Source organism: Anolis sagrei, chromosome 9, assembly GCF_037176765.1.
Source record: "Anolis sagrei isolate rAnoSag1 chromosome 9, rAnoSag1.mat, whole genome shotgun sequence".
Classification (NCBI taxonomy): Eukaryota; Metazoa; Chordata; class Lepidosauria; order Squamata; family Dactyloidae; genus Anolis; species Anolis sagrei.
Genome location: NC_090029.1, coordinates 21,466,832 through 21,478,163, shown reverse-complemented (window position 1 = coordinate 21,478,163; position 11,332 = coordinate 21,466,832). Strand labels below are relative to the sequence as shown.

The window sequence follows — 11,332 nt, the reverse complement described above, 5'->3', positions numbered from 1 at the left end:
TTTGATCTGGCGATGGCTTCAACTTAGCTGGCAAGTCAGAAATATCAAAATATTTCCCCTTCCTGCCGCTAGGTGGTGCTGCAAGATTAGGGGTTTATGGCTGAATCAAAGGAAGTTAAGCTTTCTCCAATTCCACTTTGTTTTTCTCCATGTCAGAAAAGGCTTCAGAAACTGCAAGTTGCTTCTGGTGTGAGAGAATTGGCTGTCTGCAAGGACGTTGCCCAGGGGACATTGCCCGGATGTTTTACCATCCTGTGGGAGGCTTCTCTCGTGACCCCACATGAGAAGCTGAAGCTGACAGACTGGAGCTCACCCCATCTCTTGGATTTGAACCACCAAAGTTCAGCCGGGCAAGGGTTTAACTCATTGTGCCATCGCAGCTCCATCATGATTCCACCTCAAATCCACTGAAAATCTTTTATTCATTCCCTAAGTTTATCCTCAAGGAGTCCCCGGTACTGCAGTGGGTTAAACCGCTGAGCTGCTGAACTTGCTGACCAAAAGGTTGCAGGTTCGAATCCGGGGAGCAGCATGAGCCCCAGCTTCTGCCAACTTAGCAGTTCAAAAACATGCAAATGTGAATAGATCAATAAGTACCGGCGGGAAGGTAACAGCGCTCCATGCATTCATGCCAGTGGCCACATGACTTTGGAGGTGTCTGTGGACAATGCCGGCTCTTCCACTTAGAAATGGAGATGAGCACCCGAGTCCCAGAGTCAACTGGACTTAATCTTTACCTATGTTTCTCCTCACTCCAACACCTGGCCCTCAAGAGTTGCAAAGCGTTGAAGCCAGGATATGCACTGAGACAAATGAGGCTATCATAACACAATAATAATAATAATAATAATAATAATAATAATAATAGTGTTACAGATTATATAGATCTATGCTCTATATGTTATAGAGCATAAAGATCTCATTTGCTGTGACATACTGTGCTTTTGTGTAAATAATAATAATAATAATAATAATAATAATAATATTTATTTATACCCTGCCTCAATCTCCCTAAAGGAGACTCGGAGCGGCTTACATGAGGCCAAGCCCAACAATTACAATAAACCAAATATACATTATTATTATTATTATTATTATTATTTATACCCTGCCTCCATTTCCCTAAAGGGGACTCGGAGCGGCTTACAGGAGGCCAAGCCCAACAATTATAATAAATCAAATAAACAATATTAATATTAATATTAATAATATTTATTTATACCCTGCCTCCATCTCCCTAAAGGAGACTTGGAGCGGCTTACATGAGGCCAAACCCAGCGATACATTACAGTAACATAAAATATAAACAACAAAAATAACATCACAACAAAATAAACAAACCAATCAAGTAAAAGAAACTGTACAAAAAAACATAATAAAAAATAAAACACAGTGGCCGGGCCAAATGCACGACATAAAATGATAAAACTCTGGATGAGACAGCAAGTAAAAGGTACATTTGTGGGGGAGGACCTCGTGACACAATCTGAAAAATATTCTGTTCCTCATGTGAAAGTGTCATTTCATGTTGAAAGTAGTTGTTCTACTCCAGAAACTTTGTTTTTTGTGGTTGTCGTAAACAAAGTTGAATTGGTCGAGTCTCTATGACAGGGGTCCTCAAACTAAGGCCCGAGGCCGGATACGGCCCTCGAAGGTCATTTACCCAGCCATTGCTCAGGGTCAACCTAAGTTTGAAATGACTTGAAACCACACAACAACAACAACAACAACCCTATCTCATCATCCAAAAGCAGGCCCACACTTCCCATTGAAATAATAAGTTTATATTTGTTAAAATTGTTCTTCATTTTAATGATTATATTATTATATCCTATTCATATTTGATCTGTTCATGCTCAGCATTATTTAATTTTAATTATTACATTTGGCCCAGTCATAGGTTTTTAAACGTTGTTGTGTTACTGTTAATGTTTATTGCTTATTTTCTGTTATGAGTTTTATTTTTATTGTTTAGTATTACTTGTTATTGTTTTTATTATTGATGTACTTTGGGCTTGGCCTCATGTAAGCTGTACCGAGTCCCTTGGGGAGATGGTAGCGGGGTATAAATAAATTATTATTATTATTATTAAAGTGTTTTTTGCACTACAAATAAGATATGTGCAGTGTGCATAGGAATTCATTCATGTTTTTTTCAAATTATAATCCGGCCCTCCAACAGTTTGAGGGACTGTGACCTGGCCCTCTGTTTACAAAGTTTGAGGACCCCTGATCTATGAGATACTCATTGGAAAACTATCGCAAAACGTGCTGCAGGATGTCCCACACAAACAAAGCTTTTGCAGTTTAATAAAACTTTATTTTGGAGTTTTTATGACAGAACCAATTAGGAAATGATGTTTCTAGCCCAGGACCAAAACCCATGTGAGGTCTCCGATCGGTGCGCAGCTTACCTTTGACGCTGGAGACTTGCTGGCCGTGGGTATTGCCAAAGAGGGAGAGCTCGTTGGTGATGGATTCCAGCATCTTGACAAAGTTGGGGAGAAAAAGGATGATGTCCACGTCGTGATTGGAGAGGTGCCGCCCGCAGCTGATCCCTTGGGCCCCTTTGACGTGGGGCCCACAAAGCAAGGCCACGGTGGGTCGCTGGTGGATGTTTTTCGGGTTCAGCCTGGAAGTTAAATAAGAGAAGGGTCTTCAGGGTCGGAAATGGCTGGAGTTGCACTCGGGTGTTAAAAAGAGCTCGTCTCCTTATTAATACTCAAGACTTGCACGACAGACTCAGGAGACAAGGCCGGGAAGGATGTATACGCAACATGTTGTGCAACACGTCTTTTCTGCTTCTGCCAGCTTATATCACAGGCATGGGGGCAAGCGTTGGCCCTCCAGGTGTTTTGGACTTCAACTCCCACAATTCCTAACAGACTACTAGCTGGGTTGCTGTGAGTTTTCTGGGCTGCCTGGCCATGTTCCAGAAGCATTCTCTCCTGACGTTTCACCCACATCTGTGGCAGGCATCCCCAGAGGTTGTGAGGTCTGTTGGAAACTAGGCAAGTGAGGTTTACATATCTATGGAATACTGTTCAGGATTAAGAACGCTTGTCTGTGAATGTTGCAATTGGCCAGCTTGAATAGCATTGAATGGCCTTACAGCTTCAAAGCTTGGCTGCTTCCTGCCTGGAGGAATCCTTTGTTGGGAGATGTTAGCTGGCCCTAATTGTTTCCTGTCTGGAATTCCCGTTTGGCTGCTTCCTGCCTGGGGGAATCCTTTGTTGGGAGGTGTTAGCTGGCCCTAATTGTTTCCTGTCTGGAATTCCCCTTTTGTTTTTTACTTAATTGTCCTGATTTTAGAGTTTTTCTTTCAACACTGATAGCCAGATTGTGTTCCTTTTCATGGTTTCCTCCTTTCTGTTGAAGTTGTCCACATGCTTGTGGATCTCAATGGCTTCTGTGTAATAAAATATAAAGAAACAATCTGCTCCATCCCCATCTCATCCTGATTTTAGGATTTTTAGTATCTTAGTTTTTATCTTGCACATGCGGCCCACTCGTTGTTATGTTATTTTATTGTGTATGATTTTGCTTTATCGTTTTTTGTACTCATATGTTGTATGTATTTTACTGTGTTGTTATTGTGTTTTGTTTTTACTTTATTGTAATACGTTGTTGGGCTTGGCCTCATGCCAGCCACCCCGAGTCCCCTTGGGGAGATGGTGGTGGAGTAAAAATAAAGTTGTTGTTGTTGTTATTATTATTATTATTATTAGAATATATTGTACTATAACACTATACTGAAATATTATTAGTCATATTGCACGTAATATATATCATTATATTATATTGTATTATTATTAATATTTTATTATATTACAATATTATGATCAATATTATGTGTACATACAATATATATTATGAGCATAACACAATATTAGTATATATTACTATATTGTACTATACCACTATATTGCAATATTAGTCATAATACATGTTATATATATATATATATATATACACACACACACACACACACTCACACACACACATATATATATATAATTACTAGCTGTACCTGCCACGCTTTGCTGTGGCCAACCTTCCCTCTTTCTCTCCTTCCTTCCTTCCTTCCTTCCTTCCTTCCATCTTTCCTTCTCTTCTTCCTTCCTTCTCTATCTCTTTCCTTCCTTTCCCCCTTTTCTTTCTCTTCTGCTTTCTCTATTCTTCCTTCTCTCTTTCCTTCTTTCCCTCTCTCCCTCTTTCTCTACATCTTCCCCCCTTCCTTCACTCTCTCTTTCCTTCCTTCTTTCCCCTTTCTCTTTCCTTATCTCCTTCCTTCTCTAACTTTCCTTCCTTCCCCCTTTTTCTTTCCCTCCCTCTTTCTCTCTTTTCCTTCTCTGCCTCCTTCCTTGTTTCCTTCCTTCCTTCTCTCTTTGCTTCCATACTTCCTTCTCCCTTTCTTTCTTTCTTTCCCTCTTTCTTTTCTTTTTCTTTCTTTTTCCTTTTTTTCTCCCCTTCCTTCCCTCTTTCTTCCCTTTTTCTGTATTGTCATTTAGCTTTTGGGGGCATTTTAAGTCCCTTCTGCTGGGTTTTTCAGTGTTTTTATGAGTGAAGGACATACATTGGGTTGTTAGGTGTATTGTGTCCAAATTTGGTATCAATTCCCCCAGTGGTTTTTGAGTTCTGTGAATACCACCACAAACATTACCTTTTTATTTATATAGATTATTATTCCAGAGATATTTAATCCCCACTTGCCTAGTTTCCAACAGACCTCTCAAGCTCTGGGGATGCCTGCCATAGAGGTGGGCAAAACGTCAGGAGAGAATGCGTCTGGAAAATGGCCAGACAGCCTGGAAAACTCACAGCAACGCAGCGATTCCAGGCATGAAAGCCTTCGACAACACATTAAAAAGGCTTCTGCTGGAATTCCAGTGAGAGACTACGCAGCAATTCCACTTTTCCCAAGAATATGAGTGCTGGCAAGAGAAGACAGAGAAATTACATCAATTGAGGAAGGTCTGCTTCTCCAATCCCTCCCTTTCTTCTCAGCTGCCGTGCCCAAGGCCCTTCCCTCCTGCCGTAGATTGCCTCTACTGGCACGGTACAGTGAGAGGACACTTACCAGGCTCTAAGCCAGGGGTCCTCAAACTAAGGCGCAGGGGCCATAGGTCATTTAACTGGCCCTCATTCAGGGTCAACCTAAGTCTGAAATGACTTGAAAGCACACAACAACAACAACCCTATCTCATCAGCCAAAAAGCAGGCCCACGCTTCCCATTGAAATACTAATAAGTTTATATTTGTTGAAATTGTTCTTCATTTTAATTATTGCATTGTTTTTAAGTGGTTTATTGCACTGCAAATATGATGTGTGCAGTGTACATAGGAATCCATTCATGTTTTCTTCAAATTATAATCCGGCCCTCCAACAGTTTGAGGGACTGTGAGCTCTGTTTAAAAAGTCTGAGGACCCTTGCTCCAAGCCTAAGCATTTCACATCTTCACTCCAACCACTTTTAGGAAGATCGCCCTCCCCACCCGTCTCCTTCTCAGGCCGTGGGCCAGGTCCTCTCATTGTGTCAGGCAGCTCGAGAAGGACACGGAAATAACACCTTGGAGGAACGAGGCTGGCTGCACTGAGCATTACAAGAGGAACAGGAAACAGAGGCTCTTAGACACAGGAAGCGGCTTAGCCGGTTTCTTAACTCTCGGCCTTGGTTCCTTTGCTCTTTTGAGGCACCAAATGAGAGGGCTGCAAGGGAATCCAGTTTGTGGGGTCCTCGCACTTTGCACACAGGAGCTAGCAAGACCCACCGAGTCGACGAGGCCTGCAAGCTGAGTCAAGCTCGGTTCAGGGAGTGAGATCTGGAGAGCTACTCCTTCTAGAGCCAAACCACGTCTATGTAGCTGAGGCCAGTGAGCGCAAGCGAGGAATGCTGGAAAGAAGGGGGTTTCGGCTCCCAAAGAGAGACCTCCTTTACCTGTTGGGTCCTCCAAGGAGACTCAGGGCCATCTGGCTGGCACAGATCCCGGTCATTTCCAGTCTCCGTTCCAGAGTGAGGCCATGCTTCTCAGCCACCAAAAGAAGCTTCTTGTGGAGCTCGTAGGAGATACTTGGCACCACCAGCCCGGAGTCTGAAATGCAGAACGGGAAGGAGGAGGAGGAATCATGAAGGGAGCCTTGGCAAAAGTAGTGTAGCTCTATACGGTTCTGGCCCAGCTTCCTTGTCCAAACACACCCACCCCTACGTCCCACCTCATAATCTAAGATCATCCGGGGAGGCCCTGCTCTCGCTCCCGTCAACAGCACAGATGCGCCTGGTGGGGACGAGAGACAGGGCCTTCTCGGCTGTGGCCCCCCGCCTATGGAACACACTCCCAAATGAGGTAAGATCCACTCCATACCTCCTGGCTTTTAGAAAAAAAATAATATCATGGTTCTGGAACCAGGCATTTGGATAGTAGATGTATGTAGCATTTTAGAGCCGGCCAGCCCGTTATTTATGGGAAGCCTGCCAGGCGGACATGAGCGCAAATCCTGCTTGTGTTCCCTCAAGACATAATCTGCCTCTGTATTAGAGGAAACGTAGAGCCAAAAGAGATACTCATGATTGATGGCCTTACACAAGTATCCCGTATGCTAACTTTTCCATAATCGGCCTCTACACACTCCATCCTGAAAGGCACAAAGTAAGGAGAGAAATGCCATCTGTGCCAAACGAGCAGCAGATCTGGAGTGGGGTCATCTCTACTGGCCAAAAAGGAAGTCCTGCTCTGCTCTTTTCAGAGAGATTCAGCATAAATGTTAAGTGGCTTTAACAATGACCTTGGGTATACAGAGTTAGCGCACTAGGACTGGAGTATAGCCCTTCAATGAAGCTTTAGAGGAGGGTCCGGTGTGTGTGTGTGGGGGGGGGGGGGGTCCTGCCCTCCTCTATTTAGGAAATGGGTGAGCAGAAAACAAACTGGGTTGCTGTGAGTTTTCCAGGCTGTATGGCCATGGCCCGGAAGCATTATCTCCTGAGGTTTCGCCTGCATCTACAACAGGTCATAGAATCATAGAATCAAAGAGTTGGAATAGACCTCATGGCCAATCCAGTCCAACCCCCTGCCAAGAAGCAGGAATATTGCATTCAAATCACCCCTGACAGATGGCCACCCAGCCTCTGTTTAAAAGCTTCCAAAGAAGGAGCCTCCACCAAGGTCTCCTCAGAACTTGTGCCATAGATACAGGCGAAACATCAGGAGAGAATGCTTCTTGAACATGGCCATGCCGCCTGGAAGACTCACAACAATCCAGTGGTTTGTCAAAGAAAGCCTTCAAAAATACAGAAAACAAGCTTCTTTCCACGAAGGAGAACCTTCAGTGACTCATGGAAAAAGATCATATCCAAGGTTCAAGCCTCTGTGGCCTTCAAAGGAGATGGTCTGTGGGGTGCTGTAGGTCAGGGGTCCTCAAACTAAGGCCCGAATACGACCCCCCAAGGTCATTTACCCGGCCCTTGCTCAGGGTCAACCTAAGTCTGAAATTACTTGAAAACACACAACAACAATCCTATCTCATCAGCCAAAAGCAGACCCACACTTCCCATTGAAATATTAAGTTTATATTTGTTAAAATTGTTCTTCATTTAAACTCTGGTATTGCTTTAAAGTGTATTTTGCACTACAAATAAGTGTGCAGTGTGCATGGGAATTCATTCATGTTTTTTTTTTCCAAATTATAATCCGGCCCTCCAACATTTTGAGGGACTGTGACCCGGCCCCTCTGTTTAAAAAGTATGAGGACCCATGTTGTAGTTTTTGCCATGTTCTAGAAGCATTCTCTCCTGATGTTTCACCTGCATCTATGGCAAGCATCCTCAGAGGTTGCGTTTTGGACTTCAACTCTCACAATTCCTAGCAATCCTGAGGTTTTACCTGCATCTACGGCAAGCATCTTCAGAGATTGTGTTTTGGACTTCAACTCCCACAATTCCTAGCAATCCTGAGATTTCACCTGCATCTATGGCAAGCATCTTCAGAGGTTGTGTTTTGGACTTCAACTCCCACAATTCCTAGCAGTCCTGACATTTCGCCTGCATCTATGGCAAGCATCCTCAGAGGTTGTGTTTTGGACTTCAAGTCCCACAATTCCTAGCAATCCTGAGGTTTCACCTGCATCTACGGCAAGCATCTTCAGAGGTTGTGTTTTGGACTTCAACTCCCACAATTCCTAGCAGTCCTGACATTTCGCGTGCATCTATGGCAAGCATCCTCAGAGGTTGTGTTTTGGACTTCAACTCCCACAATTCCTAGCAATCCTGAGGTTTCACCTGCATCTATGGCAAGCATCTTCAGAGATTGTGTTTTGGACTTCAACTCCCACAATTCCTAGCAATCCTGAGGTTTCACCTGCATCTATGGCAAGCATCTTCAGAGGTTGTGTTTTGGACTTCAACTCCCACAATTCCTAGCAGTTCTGACATTTCGCCTGCATCTATGGCAAGCATCCTCAGAGGTTGTGTTTTGGACTTCAATTCCTACAATTCCTAGCAGCGTAAGGCTGCTAGGAATTGTGGGAGTTGAAGTCCAAAACACTACCTCTGAGGATGCTTGCCATAGATGCAGGCGAAACGTCAGGAGAGAATGGCTTCTAGAACATGGCCATATAGCCCGAAAAAACCTACAACAACTTAGTGATTCCGGCCATAAAGCCTTTGACAGATGGTCTGTTTCTTTTTCTGGAATCCCTGCCAGGATTCCAGCATCTCTCCAGACAGGAAGTCACCCAGTCAGAGCAAATAAGAGTGTAGATGTAGCTAGGACCCCGAGCCCAATCCATCTGCTGTCGTGTTGTCTGCTCTGGCTGGCACTGGTCCACAAAGCGAGCAAAACCCACATCGAGCCTCAGCTCAGAAATTAAAGCACAGTCAATCAAGCATTTTTGTGACGCTGCATTTCTGACTAAGAGCGATCAGGTCCTGACAGAAAAGTCAAGGTAAGACAGATGCAGCAGGGAAAATGAAGAGGCACTCTTGGTTAATGTGCGCCTTCAAGCCATTGGCAGCTTATGGCATCCCTTGGATGTGATCCTGGACTCATCGCTGAGCCTGGAACCCCAGGTCTCAGTGGTGACCAGGGGAGCATTTGCACAGTTAAAACTCGTGCACCAGTTGCGCCGGTACCTTGGGAAGCCTGACTTGGCCACGGTGGTCCACGCTCTAGTTACATCCCGTATAGACTACCGCAACACTCTCTACGTGGGGTTGCCTTTGAAGACGGTCCAGAAGCTTCAACTAGTCCAACGAACGGCAGCCAGGTTGTTAACAGGAGTGGCGCTCAGGGAGCATACAACCCCCTTGTTGCGCCAGCTCCACTGGCTGTCAGTTTGCTACCGGGCCCAATTCAAAGTGCTGGCTTTGGCCTATAAAGCCCTAAACCAGTGTTTCTCAACCTGGAGGTCGGGACCCCTGGGGGGGTCGCGATGGGGCGTCAGAGGTGTCACCAAGACCACCAGAAAACACAGTATTTTCTATTAGTATGGGGGTTCTCTGTGCCAAGTTTGGCCCAACTCTATCATTGGTGGAGTTCAGAATATTCTTTGATTGTAGGTGAACTATAAATCCCAGTAACTACAACTCCCAAATGACAAAATAAATTCCACTAGTATTCAAATTTAGGCATATCAGGTATTTGTGCCCAGTTTGGTCCAGTGAATGAAAATACATCCTGCATATCAGATATTTACATTATGATTCATAACAATAGCAAAATTAAAGTTATGAAGCAGAAACGGAAGTAATTTTATGGTTGGGGGTCACCACAACTGTATTAAGGGATCGCGGCATTTGGAAGGTTAAGAACCACTGCTCTAAACAGTTCTGACCCAACTTACCTGTCCGAGAGTATCTCCCCTTACGAACCACTGAGGACTTTAAGATCATCTGGGGAGGCCCTGCTCGTGCTCCCGCTTTCGTCACAAGCACATTTGGCAGGGATGAGAGACCGGGCCTTCTCAGTGGTGGCCCCTCGGCTATGGAATGCCCTCCCTAGGGAGATCAGATCTGCTCCTTCCCTCTTGACGTTTTGGAGGCAAGTTAAAACATGGCTATTCGAGCAAGCGTTTACAAATACAGAGTAGCTAATATAGGAAATCGGATGACCTGACAATGGAACTGGACAATGCTTGAGAATAATGAGACGCTGATGAGGTTGTTTTTACTGCTTTTGTGATGTTTTGTACTGTTTAATGTTTTTTATCTATATTATGTTTTATGGATACTGATTTGTTGGAAACCGCCTTGAGTCGCCAATTGGCTGAGAAAGGCGGTATACGAAAACAGTAAATAAATAAATAAATAAACCCTACTGCTATGGGTTTTTCTGGGTTGAGAAAGTGACATGCGCAAGGACATCCAGAGGGTCTCCATAGTTGAATCCTGGTCTCTGGAACCCTAGCCAACAGCTCAAATTACGATGCCACACTGGCTCTCGGTGGAGAAGGAAAATGTCTGCTCCAAGGAGTCACAGTCTATGGAGGGGCAACAAAAGGGTATTTTTTGACCCTTCGAAGCAGACTCTGTGACAAGTTTATTACCCTTGTGGGAAAGGCAAACTGTTGATACAGCTTGACCTTGCATGTTAGCAGCTAATTAAGATAATCGCCCCACCTTAATCAGTTTTACGGCATGCAGCACCCTTCCAAGTATTACCCTCTTCGTGAGAGTGTTCTTCAGAAACAACTGATAGCTGTGGAAGGGGGAAAGTTGCCCTCGGTGTTCAAAGTTGCACGGGATCCGGCCCCATCTGCACTTAGTCACGCAGGGCTTCAGCTCGCCCTCCCAGAGTCACGCAAGGTTTGGCAGCAGAGGCGGCGGCACCACTTTGTTATGAAACAATACCCCGAGGGATATTCACACACCGGGGCGGAGCGCACATCCTGTTCTGGGGTTTGGACCGGCCTGAAGCGGGAGAGCCAAGGAAGTTCCTTTTCCTATTTTGCAAGCGTGCCCTCGTCAACAACCCTCTCTGTAAAAATCCTGCCAACCTCTAGGCCTTGACATGATGCTTGGGACCCATCTAAGCCAAAGAACCATCACTTTAGCACCTGCAGGTATTGAAGCTGAGTTGCGAGTGCACACCACTCTCTAACATTGGAACCAAAAGGGTTACGAGTCAGTTTTTGGTCAACTTTAGATACAGTTTGGTTATTTGGGGTGCTGATTCAGAAAACTGCATTAGATAGACCACATCAGCTCTAGTTTCTGATACAGAACCTATACCATCCAGTAGTCACTGTCTGCTCGCCCACAGAAAACCATATTTAATAAGCCTCGGCACTATAAAAAGGTTTCACAAGAACAGGCACTCTCGTAGTAACACCGAGGCTGTG

The 11,332-nt window shown here is 44.6% G+C and overlaps 1 protein-coding gene across 3 annotated transcripts in view; it reads right to left on the bottom strand.

Moving 5' to 3' along the window:
- EDC3 (enhancer of mRNA decapping 3) overlaps positions 1-11,332 on the bottom strand; it is a 39,636-nt gene that overhangs the window by 3,534 nt on the left and 24,770 nt on the right. For all 3 annotated transcript variants that reach the window (XM_060755521.2, XM_060755524.2, XM_060755523.2), the window contains exons 5-6: positions 5,940-6,093; positions 2,415-2,632 (exon numbers count right to left, since the gene is read on the bottom strand). In XM_060755521.2, the coding sequence (XP_060611504.2) occupies positions 2,415-2,632; positions 5,940-6,093 (372 nt within the window). The remainder of the gene's footprint in view (positions 1-2,414; positions 2,633-5,939; positions 6,094-11,332) is intronic.